Source organism: Accipiter gentilis, chromosome 15 (genome assembly GCF_929443795.1).
Source record: "Accipiter gentilis chromosome 15, bAccGen1.1, whole genome shotgun sequence".
Lineage (NCBI taxonomy): Eukaryota > Metazoa > Chordata > Aves > Accipitriformes > Accipitridae > Astur > Astur gentilis.
Window position 1 is genome coordinate 17,094,229 of NC_064894.1, and position 12,931 is coordinate 17,107,159.

General features: G+C 60.4%; 1 protein-coding gene across 2 annotated transcripts; it reads left to right on the forward strand.

Moving 5' to 3' along the window:
• The first annotated feature begins 1,378 nt into the window (after positions 1 to 1,378).
• PRDM13 (PR/SET domain 13) lies at positions 1,379 to 8,899 on the forward strand. 2 transcript variants are annotated; one of them, XM_049817639.1, is made up of 4 exons: positions 1,379 to 1,843; positions 3,631 to 3,762; positions 3,837 to 3,981; positions 7,327 to 8,899. In XM_049817639.1, the coding sequence occupies exons 1-4, from the start codon at positions 1,703 to 1,705 to the stop codon at positions 8,871 to 8,873; spliced, it is 1,965 nt and encodes a 654-aa protein (XP_049673596.1). In that variant the 5' UTR covers positions 1,379 to 1,702; the 3' UTR covers positions 8,874 to 8,899. The 2 variants fall into 2 exon arrangements, with proteins under 2 accessions (XP_049673596.1, XP_049673597.1); XM_049817640.1 differs by having other exon boundaries at positions 1,381 to 1,843; positions 3,861 to 3,981.
• Positions 8,900 to 12,931: the final 4,032 nt, after the last annotated feature.

The window sequence follows — 12,931 nt, forward strand, 5'->3', positions numbered from 1 at the left end:
TCGCTGAAAGCCGGGCTTCTTGAGAAGAGCCCGCTCCGTTACCTGGCACCTATCGGCAGATACACCTCCAAACGCAGCTTCCCGGGTTTTCTTTTGAAATTTGTTAGGTCTGACTATTAGGAAAAGGGCAGGGGGGGGGGGGGGGGGGGAAGAAAAAAGAAAAAAAAGAAAAAAGCCCCATATCTGCAATTGCTTCTGAAAGCAATGGATAAAATCTGCCTGTGCAACTTCTCCGCAGGAGAAAGGTTCAGAAATCTTCTTTTTGGAGAGTTAGCGAGGTACGGAGCAGAGAAAACCTGCTAGCACGAATTAAGACAGGACTATAAATGCGAAAGTGGAAAATCGAATGTGTAACTGTACTCTTTGGTCTGACAGGCACCTCCGGACTGTCGCACGTGCATAAGAAAAAAGTCGCGCACCTTTCCTTGTCACCTCCTGGAAAAATCTTGGGACATTTACCCAGCCCCATTTATAAGCCGACATAATCCTAGCGCCTCGTTGTATCTTAATTAAAATATTTATGGGAAGAGGAGGGACGTAGACGCGGTCTGTTCCAATCGCTTCGTTCTGGCTTTATTTACAGTGGCTTTTTGTAGGTTCCACCTCCGAAAGCGGTCTCGGTGCAAGCGGTTTTGCGTGCGGGAGAGGAACCTGTGGATGTATTAAACGAGGAATCCAGCTGCACGCTGTTCGCTAGAGATCTGTGTTATCTGCTGGCCGTGCCTCTCTGTTTCCTGGTGGCTGTATGTCTCTATTTCCTCCTGTCTCTATTTCTTAATCGCACGATCTACAGACACAGCTTCCCTAGCGCTCGCAGATGCAGCGGGTTGTGTTTTACAGGGGCTACGGCGGCTCATATTTTGTGCTATTCATCCTCCTTAAGGATCAAAGCTCTTCTGAACAGATTACTGGCCTGAAACCAACCCACTGAAATGGTAATATGGTCGTTCTTTTAAAAAAAAAAAAAAAAAAAAAAAAAGTGTAGGTATTTTCTGGTGTTTTCCCATCAAGTACCTGCCCAATTTCTGTATGGCACACGCCGGGAATCAATAGAAGTTAACAAGTCCTCAAAACATTCCCCATCTCTTTGTTTAATCTCCTTTACAATAAAGCCAAGGGAAGAGAATTAAAAATCTTTGAAGTATATTAAACCTCAAAAGGCTCAGCCAAGTAGACTTAAAATAGTCACTTATTTTCCAAAACTGGTTTGTCGAGGAACAATAAAAGGAAGTAAAATTTATGGAGAAATTATACAGTGGATTTGTCACTTAAAATATCGTAACTGTCTCGGGGACAATACCCCATGCTGAGGATTAATGGTCCCTCCAGACCTTTGATTCACCAGCGCCTTTTCTTTGCCCTTGACAAATTGGATTTTTAGGAATGGGAAGGTCGCCTGGCCCATTGTCTGCCAGCCATTCACTCCGCCTGATTATGCAGGAGGGTTAGGGAAAGGCTCCATGTGACCCTCTTGGATGGGACTCCGCAGCTGCTCGAGGAGCCAAACTCTCTCACCAAACTCTGCGCCCCAGAGCATCCCCCTGCCAAGGGGTACCCCTCCTGCTCCCGTTGAAAAGCCGGCGTCCACACACCGCCGCGTCACTCTGCGGGCGGAGATACGCCTGTGCTCGTCCTCCCGCCGCTGTCACTCCGGCCCCCTTAAGTAGTTGGGGTTCCCGAGCGCTCACACCCAGAGGCAGCGATGCAAAGCAGCAGGGCTCCGGCCATCAGCGTGAGCGCGGAGAGCTGCATCCCGGCGGGGCTGCGCCTGGGTCCTGTGCCGGGCATCTTCAAACTGGGCAAGTACCTCTCAGACCGCAGGGAGCCAGGACCCAAAAAAAAGGTATTTTCCTACCGTCTCTCCTGCACCGCTGGACCTTGCTTTTTCGTTGACGCGGGGGAAGCCGGCTCGGGAGAAGAGGCTGCTCTTCCCTCCCCTCTCGCCTCGATCCTCCCTTCCTGGAGCGAGCCTCTCGCCTCGATCCTCCCTTCTTAGAGCGAGCCAGGAAAGGGAAGGGAAGCGTTTCCAGAGCGTCCCGAGACGTCTCCTCGCGGCTTTGCCGGGAAAGCCGGCCCGCCCGTGCCCTCTCCCCCTCCTCCCCAGCGCCGGGGCCCCGCTAGCCCGCCCGGGGGACCCGGGGGCTCCCCCGGAGGAGCGGACGCGCCCCCGCCTTGGACACAGACGTGCCGAAAGCGCCGCCGCCGCCCGCCGCCCGGTGCCCGCCGCCCGCCGCCCGCTGCCCGCTGCCCGCTGCCCGCTGCCCGCTGCCGGAGGGCGCTAGTCCCACCGCCCGGCCCCCGCCCCGCGGGGCTCCGCTCACTCGGGCATTGCCCCCCTTCCCCGGCAGGGCCAGGACGTGCCACGGCTGGCTCCTCGCCCCTGGAGCCCCGGCGAGGCGGGGGCACGCGGCTTTCACGGCCCCCCCGGTTTTGTCCGGGGAAGGAGGGGGGCCAGAGGCAGACGCACCGGTTTATTTCTGCCTTCGGCTCGCGTTCGTGCCTCCCCCGTCCCTCGCCTCGGCCGCGGATCCGTTGGCTGGGGCCGGAGGGGAGCGCGGGGCGAGCGGGCCGGGGGTCCCCCGGGGGCGGCGGCGGGGTGCGGGTCGCAGGTGTCGGGGCAGCCCAGCGCAGCTCGGCCTCCTCGCCAAGCCTCGGGCCGGCTCCTACCCCCGGAGCCGCAAACCAGCCCCCACGGCCGGAGCGGGAGGGGGGGGACGGCCAGCCGGCTGCCGGCCCCGGGGTCAGTCGGTGTCCGAGCTGGGAGGGAGCGAAGAGGAGGCGGTGAAGGGTGCTCGCCCCGTCCGTCGGGCTCTTCAGGGGGCTGCGGAGGAGAGCCCTCCTTCCACCCCCCGGGCAGCCGCGGCTCACGCGTTCCGCTCGGATTTTTAATGCCCTTTAATTGTTTTTAAACGCTCTGCCAGCCCACTCAAATTTATTTCTCATCTGGCTCCCTTGGTTTCTCGCTTTAGACCGCTTTGTTCCGATGACTTTTATTGCACGGTCATTCAGGGAACGGGCACTTCATTTTCTCTTTGTATGGGCAAGCAGATTATGAAGTATGGGGCTACAGAGACTTTGTAGCTAAGCGGAATCCTCTCCCCTTTCCCCCTCCCCGTCTTCCGACAAGTCGTGTGTGTGGCAATTGTTTTGCACCGATTCAGAGGCTGCACAGACCCTTCCAAAAAAAAACCAACGTCTTACCTGGACATTTAATAAATACAGCGTTAAGCTAAACGTAGCAGCTGCGACCGAACAAGGTGCGTTTGGGCCAGCGCGGCCCAAAGGAAAAAAATCCCATTTCCCCTCGCAACGCTGCAGGTCCCCGCCGGGCCCGGGCTCTTCCATCCTTACCCCCGCAGAGCAGCAGCCCCCTCCAGGCCAGCCGCAGCCCTTCCGAGGCACCTGCGAGTCGAGGAAGGTCCTACCCAACGGCGGGTGAGGATGGAAGAGTCAAACAGGCGGCGAAACGGGATGCTCTCGCCGCTGCGAGACACCGGCCCGGTGTGGGAGCGCAGGCACGGCAGAGTGGGCAGGCAGGCGGGGGGGGGCTGGGGGGGGGGCGGGTAAGCTTTGTGCTTTCTTTCTGCTTCGTCTCGCGTGGAGGTGACAGCGGTGCCGCCTGTCTTCCAGGTGCGGATGGTGAGAGGGGAGTTAGTGGATGAAGCCGGGAGCTCAGCTCTGGAGTGGATAGGGTTAATCCGGGCTGCCCGAAACTCCCAAGAGCAAACGCTGGAGGCTGTTGCGGATCTGCCAGGAGGACAGGTACCCCACTCGCGGCTCCGGGCCGGCCTGGCACCGCTCTCCGCCACCTGCCTCCCCTCTCAAGCCTCCTGAAGAAGTTTCCTTTCTCCCCCTCCCAGATTTTCTACCGGGCGCTGCGAGATGTCCAGCCGGGAGAGGAGCTCACCGTCTGGTACTCCAACCCCTTGGCGCAGTGGTTTGACATCCCCGTCACGGCCACCCCGACGCACGACGAGAAAGGTACAGACGCGGGCATTCGTTTCAGAGCAACCTGATTAAATGCGACAAACCAAACCCTCTTTAACTGACACCTTTGCCGGGAGCTCAGACTGCCGTAGGCAAACGTGGGCCCTTCAAATCCGCGCCCTCGGAAAAATTAATGCCCGCACAGCTGCAGTGACTTTTAACCTGCCACCCTTTAAACTAAGACTCCATCTGCTTATATTTAAAGGGTGATCTATTAACTCGGTAGCGTATGGAAAGGCCCCCGTGCCTCGAGTCGTTCCGTCATCGGCACAATTTAATGATCTTTTGATAGGCAAATGGGATTTCTATTGAAGCAACGCTAGTGCGGTTATGCGAGACAGCAACGGGGCTTCGTAGGTTTTCAAAATACCGCTGTCACCTTGGGTGTTCCTCGGTCAGGGCTTCAGAGCCTCTCTTCAGGCTGTCTCGTGGGCAGATTCACGTAGTCAGGTCAAAACGGGTACTGGGCAGTCCCTGTAAATTAGGATGCATTAGGTAAAAAATTAAGTCGGCGTCAAATTCCACTCAGATAAGGACATCCGAGGAAGGGGAAGACACCCGCCTGGGACCGCTCGTTTCAATCTGCAAGCTGATTCTCAGCTGGAATTACACCGATGTTAAGAAAAATGATAAGGTGGCAGCACCTTAACCAGGGGAAAAGAAGACGAAAGCCCTCAGCGTTCACCCGTCGGGCTGCTCCGGCGGCGGGCCCACCCTCCCGCCGGTCCCGGCCGGGTCCCGGCGCTGCCCGGGGCGGTGGCGGCGGCTCGGTGGGACCCGCGGGCACTCGCTCCCCTCGGGCTAAGCCCGCTCCGCCGGCGGCGAGGGCAGCCCACCCGCTGCCGCCCTAGGCAGAAGACCCTTCAGCCTGACGCTGTCCCTGAGAAGGCAGCAAGGGCACGATCCGGGGAGGGGCTGAGCCTTCCCCACCCCTCAAGGCTGGCTACTCCGCAGGGTGATCAGGATCCGGCCCGGAGGGATGCTCGCCGAAACGCCGGGCGCTGGCTGCTCACGTCCCATCCGACTCGTGCGATGGCGCAGGAGCCCAAATCCCTCCCAGTGCTGAAACTGTCCCCGGGAAGGAAACTCTTGGTCACGTCTCTGTCCCGCCCCCCCCCCCCCCCCCCCCAAGGGCAGTGAGGGACTGGGTCTCCGGAGGGTCACCCCCTCGAAAAGCCCGGGCTCTGGCGAAGTTTCGGCCGCAGGAAGGAGGACACGGTGCTGGGTTCTGCCCCTCCGACCCAGCAGCCCTTGCCTGTCGACGGTGCCAGTGCTGGTCAGGGGAAAGAAGGGCAAGAAAGGAGCTCGGGTCTGCGAGAGGCACCCAGCGTGTGGCATCTTCCTCGTCCCAACGAAGCGAGGCTTAGTTGCAGGCTGACCCTGCGGATCTGCTGCGTCTCCGGCCCCACGCTTTCCAGACTAATTAATACGGACTCAGAATAAGTGTATCAAAATGCTGAAGCGCTCTTCTTTTAAGGATAGTACGCTGGAAAAAAAAAAAAAAAATCAAGAAGCAATCAGAGCGGAAGAAATTCAGAGAGCTTTTTAAAAACAAAACAAAACAAAACTTTGGAAGTCTGTCTTTGACCCCATTTATTTGGGTTTACCGTGATGAGAAAGGGATGGTTTTAGTCTCTCTCTCTTTTTTGTTTCCCCCCTTTTGTTTTTTCCTTTTTTATCCCCGAGCGATGGAGCTGAGCCGGGGAAAGCGCCGGGCCGGGCTCGGTGGCGCTCGGGAGGCGGCCGGTCCCGCCGGTCCCGCCACACTTTTGCCGAGGATGGCGAGGGCCAAACCGCCCGGCTGGAGAAACCCGCAAAGGCAACTGAAGGCGGGAGGAGGGAGCCCGCGGGGGTGGGTGGCCGCACGCCCCTCGGCCCGTACCGCTCCTTCACCCGTTCTCCAACGCAAGTCGGTGGGACTGCGGCCGCGGTTCCCCCCCACTCCGCGCCCGGGCAGACACCCTCCCGCCTCCCTCCCTCCTCGACGGGGCGAAAAACCTCGACCGACGACTTCGTATCGCTCCACGGCGAGCGAGGGAGGGCTGCGCACCACGGCGAGGACACAGGCGGCGAGACGCAGGCGACAGCGCTGGATCCTCGCACGCGAGTTCGCGCCCGAGTTTCCCCCGGAGAGCGAAGCCTTCGTGTTCCACCCGCACCCGGCTGATCCCCGGCCCAAATGCTGCCTCAGAAGCCCTCCCGGGAGGCTGGTCGCGGCCAGCGTGTCCTTCTCGGTGACCCGCCGCCCCCTCCCCGGGTGCCCCGGCTGCCGCGGAGCGCATCCCCGCTCGCTTGTGCCCCACCTCACCCCGCATCGCCCCCCAAGGGACCCCCCGAAACGTGAGGAGCTGGCCCCAGGCCTGGAGCGGCCTCTGGTTTCCGTGTGGCACTTGGCCTCACCTTCGGCGTTTCTGTGCATTAACCCGGGAGTGAGGATCGGCTGGGGACGGGCGGGGTGGGCAGCCGCTCGGGGCAACTCCGGGGGCTTCTGAAACGTCTTGTCGGTGTGTTGTAGTGACCGGGAGGAACAGGAGAGAAAGAGATGGAAACGTACGGGCAGAAAAAGCGATGGAAGAAAGGAGAGGAGAAAGGGAAAGGGGAAAGGGAAAGGGCGGGAAGAGGGAGAAAGAAAGGAAAGAAAAGGAAAGAAGGAAGGAAGGAAGGAAGGAAGGAAGGAAGGAAGGAAGGAAGGAAGGAAGGAAGAGAAAGAGAAAGAAAGAAAGAGAAAAAGGAAAAGGCAAAGAAAAAGGAAAAGAAAAAAGAATAAAGAAAAAGATACCCAGACAGACAGATTGCCCGCAGCGGCAGCGTTTCACCGTCGGGGCTGGGGAGATGCTCCTCCTGGCAAGCGGGGCCAGGAGGGGGAAAGCGAAGCCTGTGCCTCTGCGGTGCCGGGCAGTCTCCGGCGCCGCGGCCACCGAGGTCTGTTCCGCTTGAGAGAAGCCGAAATGTTTAGGGGACGGGGCACAAAGGGCATTGTCCTCTGAAAGGGAACGATTACATATGGCCCATACATATCGGATATTGTCTCGCCGCGTAATGAGGGGCTCACGATCATTAGATTGGCCTTTGTTCGGTGCAGCCGACTCCCTGACATACGCTACCTCCCCTGCAAACGCCAACAGATGGGCCCCCCGACAGACGACTCGCGGCGGCAGCTGCTCCCCCCCGGCGCCCCGTCCGCGGCAGCGCAGCGCCGACCGCGCACCGCACCGCACCGCACCGCACCGCGGCACGGCGGGGGCGGGCCGGGGCGGCGGGGGCGCGGGGAGGCGGCGCGGGGAGGCGCGGGGATGCGCGGCCGCCGCTGCTGACGGGCCCCTCCGCTTGCCTCCGCAGGGGAGGAGCGGTACATCTGCTGGTACTGCTGGAGGACCTTCAAGTACCCCAACAGCCTCAAGGCCCACGTCCACTTCCACTGCGCGCTGAGCCACGGCCGGCCCTTCCTCCACCACGACCACGGCCGGCCCGCCGCCGCCGCCTTCGGCCTCCCGCCCAAGGAGCCGCCGGCCGCCGCGCTGCGCGGCCACCCGCCCCCCGGCTGCGGCCCGCGGGAGGCCGTCAAGCGGGAGGCGGCCGCCGCCGCCGCCGCCGCCGCCGCCGCCGCCGCCGCCTCCCCGCCGCTCGCCAAGCCGGGGCTGCCCAAGCGGCCGGCGGGCAAGGAGGAGCAGGAGCGCGCCCTGGACATGAGCGTGGGGGCCGCCCGCGGGCCGGGCCCGCTGCTGGGGCCGGCGGGCGGCAACGGGCTGGCGCTCTGCCCCGGGGCGCGCTCGGCCTTCCGCCCCGCCGGGCCGCTGCGGGAGGAGGCGCGGGGCGCCGCCGCCGCCCTCGGCTTCTCCAAGCTGCTGGGGGGGCTGAAGGCGGGGCGCGCCGCCGCCGAGGCGCCGCCCAAGTGCGGGGCGCTGCCGGGCGAGGCCGCCCCCCCGGCGGCGGCGGCGGCGGCGGCGGCGGCTGCGGCGGCGGCGGCGGCGGCGGCGGCGGGGCTGGCGTGCGGCGGCGGGCTGCGCGCCTTCCCGCTGCTCTCGCCCCTGGAGGAGGCCTCGGCCTTCCGGCAGGTGGAGCGGGGGCTGCCCGCCGCCGCCGCCCTGCCGCCCGCCAGCCGCTACCCGCCGCTGCCCGGCGGCGCGCTGGAGCGCTTCGCGCTGCCGCCCTTCGAGGGGCTGAAGGCGTACGCGGGGGAGTGCGGGCTGCCGGTGATGCCGCTCACCGTCTACAACGGGGAGCTGCTCTACGGCGCCGCGCCCTACTACCCGCTGAAGCTGCACCTCGGCGGCCTCCTCAAGTACCCCGAGTCGGTGTCGTACTTCGGGGGGCCGGCGGCCGGGCTGCACCCCGCCGAGCTGGGCTCGCTGGCCGGCATCGACCGGGAGATCGCCATGCACACGCAGCAGCTCTCCGAGCTGGCGGCCGAGAAGGGCCGCGGGCGGCTGGAGGCGCTGCCGGCGGGGGCGGCGGCGGCGGCCGGCGGGAAGCCCAAGACCGGGCACCTCTGCCTCTACTGCGGGAAGCTCTACTCCCGCAAGTACGGGCTGAAGATCCACATGCGGACTCACACCGGCTACAAGCCGCTCAAGTGCAAGGTCTGCCTGCGGCCCTTCGGGGACCCCAGCAACCTCAACAAGCACATCCGCCTGCACGCCGAGGGCAACACGCCCTACCGCTGCGAGTACTGCGGCAAGGTGCTGGTGCGGCGCCGCGACCTGGAGCGGCACGTCAAGTCCCGGCACCCGGGGCAGAGCCTCGGCAAGGCGGCCGAGGACAAGAGTGACTCTGGCTACGCGCACCCCGAGCAGGAGCAAAAGACTGACAACGAGAGCGACGTGGACGTCTGCTTCACCGACGACCAGAGCGACCCGGAGAGCGGCAGCAGGAACCGCGAGCAGTGATGCAGGAGGCGGGCGCGGCGGCGGCGGCGGCGGCGGCGGCGGCGGGGGGGCGCGATGCAGGTCCCCCCCCGCCTTTACTCTGAGCTCCCGGCCTCCCGGGGCGGTCCCGCGGGAGGCCGTGTCGCGGGGGGGAGCCGGCTGGCAGGCACCCACCCGCCGGCGGCGGCGGCGGCGACGGGGCGGCCGGGACTGCGCGATCGTCGCCGGCGTCCCCGGGTTCCCGCCGCGGGGCCGGGAGAAGGTGGTGGGGGGACACACGGGGACAAGGGGGGAACGGGACAAGGGGGCCGAAACCCTGGCGGGCCCGGGATCCCAGCGGAGAGGCACCGCTTCCCCGGAGGCGCCCGTATTTCAGTGGCCATATATTTTTATTGTACCTTTGTGTCGAGGAAATTGTGCCTTTTGGAAACGATTTTTTTCTATGTGCTCTCCCGTCACTTGTTCCAGCGGTCCGAGCCGTGGGGCTCAGCAGCAGTCCCGGGTCTGCAAGCGCCTCTGGCATCCGTACACTTTATTTGACACCTCAGCTGTGCTTTCTCGGGTCCTAATAAAGCAATACCAACAGCTTTTTGGAAAGAAAGAGAGAGAGGGGGAAAAAAAAGGCGGCAAAAAGCCACACTTGCAGCACTGAAGAGGTTCGCATAGGATAACAGGTGCACCATTTGATCAAGTTGCAATTATTTATAACAGATAATATTTGAGTAACAAATGTAAAATAAATATTGAAAAGCATGAATCTAAAAGCACGCACTATATACTTTTAAAGGAAATACATTCTCTGTTTGGTAGAATACAAATGTGGTGTATGTTTGTTTTCTAATGAATGATGTACAGTGGATACAGTATTTTGGTCTTGGTTCCAGTTTGTCATGCGATTTTTAAAAAAAAAAAAAAAAAATAAAGTTACTGACAAACTAGCGTTTGTCTAGTTGTTCACTGAAGTGCTGTCAGCAGGAATTCTCCATAACGCTTCTGATGATCGGGAGCTCGGCCCAGATCCCGCTGTATTCAGCGTCTTTGGGTCAAAGTCTAAAGAATTTGCCCCTGAATATTTCGTCTGAGCGTTTTCCTTCTCTCACTCGGCACAACAAACCAGCAAACTCCAAACAAAATCCGATCCCTTCTTCCCTGTGCCTACGACTTTTGGAAAACATTTTTTTTCTTTTCTTTTCCACGGGGGCAGCGCAGGCATGTTAAAGGCTGGGCATGATTAGTCTGCTTTACCTGTTTGTGCTCTGCCAAATCTGCCCCCTTTGCAAACACTCTGCTTTAGAATCATTGTTACTTTTATCCGAGGGAAAAAAAAAAAAAAAATCTCCTTATACTGTTGGTATGAAAAAGCTGAAACGCATTCAACTTCAAAAAAGACTGTCAGAAAAATATCTGTTTCCCGCGGAAAATCCTCCAGGTCACCACGCGAAACGATGCAACGCTGCCGATAGCGACCCGCCGGCTGTGCGGGTCTCCCCGCTCGGCTCCGAGCTGGTGCTTTCCGTGGGAGGTGGCACTCCGGCAGGCGGAGGAGACAGGAGGGAGCCCCGCTTTTGGATTTTGCGTGGCTCACAACTCTGGAGCAGATGGTAGGTCTCTTCCACGGATGCGGAGAGTTAGAAGGCTGTGAGTTTCCAGGGTCGGGCCCCATTTCAGTCCAGGCTGTAGGTGACGCAATGTAAAATACAAACAAATTACTTCCAGCATCTGAAAGAATCTCAGCTACGAAGCTGCAAGAAGCTCGGATACAAACCCGATCCCGCGTTTGCCCACTTAAGGCTAAACGCGCTTGACAGTAATAGGAAAGGGGAATTCAAATGCCAGGCTTGGAATTCCTTTAAAGGTTTGATTGAGATTCAAAAGCTGTAGGATTTAGCATTGTTTTTTTTTGTCTGGGCTGGCGCACTAAATACCCACTTACTCGACTCGCTTTTATCCCGGGACGCAAGTTGTGTTTCTGTCCTGAAAGCAAATGGAAAAGGTCTCTCCTGCGGAGAGCGGGATCTTCTCCGTCTGCCGGTGGAGTCGAAAGTCCTCTGGTCCTTTACAGCACCGGCAGCGGGACCCGGAATTTAGCCGGCCAGTTCTTTATTTCAATATTTATCTGTCGCCTTCCCAAAGGAAGACACGCACCACGGAGCTGCTGCCGGGGAGAGACGCGTCGTGCACGCTATGGGGTCGCGCGAAAGGTAGAATAATAAACCTGTGATCCGGGAATTATTTCCCTGTCACTGGGGTTTCTGGGTTTTATAGAAGTGTCCCATCGAATCGTCCTGCTCGGGCTACCTTTACCAAAACAAGGTACTCCGGGCAGTCGATTCCTGTCGAGTAACGGTCTGTATATGTAGAAATTAGTGTGTTCTTGAGTTAAGAAGCAACGATAAGCCGGAGTAAAACCAACCGAAGTCGAGAACAAAACAAACCACCAAACCATCAGAACAAAATATGTTTTGCTTTAAAAAAAAAAGAGACCCAAACCAACAAAACCCCCGAACACCTGCTATGCAGCGGCTGCAGGGAAATACAAAACACGGGGGGGGGAGCAGGGAGAAGTTCTACCAGATTCCAGTTTTGGGGCCCCATCCCTGCGACGTCCCTCGAGCGCTCCAGCGTGGAGTCCGGCGTGTGCGTGTGCGGGGGCAGGGGGCGAGCGCCGGTCCCCCGCCCGGGGTGCGGACCGGCCCGGCGGGACTCCCCCCAGCGCTGCCGCTCTCCCCGGGCGGCTCTGCGGGGCCCGGCGGGAGCGCGGCGGGGATCGGCGCGGGGCCAGGGCGCTCGGCGGCGGCTTCCGATCTGCCAGCGGGGCGCCGCGCTGCCACGGCCCTCTCGTCACAAGAGCTGGCTGACTATTGTCGTTTTCAAACGTTCTTCTGCTTTTAAATATTTTTTCGTTTTCTTGCTTTACTGTGCTCGTTTTCTTTTATTCGGTTTTGCTTTGGTTTTAGATGGCTTTATTTGATTCAATTTTATTCATTCGGCTTTGTTTTGGTTTGTTTTCTTCAATTTTTATTTCATTTTGTTTTGTTCAGTTCCGCTCTATTTTCTTTCGTTCAATTCTGCTTCATTTTCCTTTGCTCGATTTCGTTTCGTTTTGTTTCACCGTCCCGCTCGGGCCGGGGACGAGGCCACAGCCGAAGGTTCTCCCGACGCCGCCGTGATCTGGGCAGCGTGCGTCGGCAGCCCGGGCCGCAGCCGGCGCCGGGGCAGGAACCAGCTCGGGGGACGAGCAGGCGGCGGTCAGCGAGCTCAGGGCTCGCCCTTCGCCCGGCCGCGGGCCCCGGGCCCCGGCTCCCGGGTCCCGGGCGGGCGGCGGGGCCCGGGCGCCGCTGGCCGCCCCCCCGCGCCCTCCGGCGGCACGGGCCCCGATTGGCTGAGCTCCGCGGCGGCCCGCGCCCCTATTGGCCGGCCCGCGATCCGCGGGGCCGGCGGGGCCGGGGCGGTGCGGGAGGCCGAGGGGCGTCCGACGGGGCGGGGTGGGACGGGGGGGGGGGGGGGGTTCGCCTGTGGCCTGGCGGGCGGCAGCTGGCGGGGTCTTCCAGCCACGTGCCGGCCACGGCGGTTCCTGCGGGTTCCCCGGGGGCGAGTTTGGGTCTGAAGGGCGGTGGGAAACCTGCAGGTCGGAGGTCAGGTGCGGAGCCGATGGCGGACCCGGCCTTGGCAGCCAGCATGCTCCGGGATTTGCCGCCTTAGCGTCTCTCAGTCTAGCATTGCTGCTGGCTGGCTGCCATAGTGACCACCATTTGCAACTAGGTCAAAAAAAAATAATAACAAAGAGCAACAACCGGTTTTAGCTTCTGAATTTGTCGTTATTGGCAGCTGCGGTAAAGTACGGCCTCCGCATTTTATAATACGGAGGAAATAACTAACCCCGTCTACAGGAAAGAAAGAGCTTTCCAGATGAGAACAACATACTGTTTTGATCCCTGCAAAGTGGAACGCATAGGCAGAAAGGATGGTGGTGAGGCTGAAGAAAAATTATCTCCTTTAACTCTTACTCGTGGAGAGGTTTGTTCGCTCGAGGGCCATAGAGCTTAAGTGACAAGATTTCCCTATTTTATTTTCTATGG

Coding starts and splice junctions, on each gene's coding strand:
- PRDM13 (XM_049817639.1), top strand. CDS start 1,703: ATGCAAAGCAGCAGGGCTCCGGCCATCAGCGTGAGCGCGGAGAGCTGC. Junction 1,844..3,630: donor AGCCAGGACCCAAAAAAAAG/GTATTTTCCTAC, acceptor CCTGTCTTCCAG/GTGCGGATGGTGAGAGGGGA. Junction 3,763..3,836: donor CGGATCTGCCAGGAGGACAG/GTACCCCACTCG, acceptor AGCCTCCTGAAG/AAGTTTCCTTTCTCCCCCTC.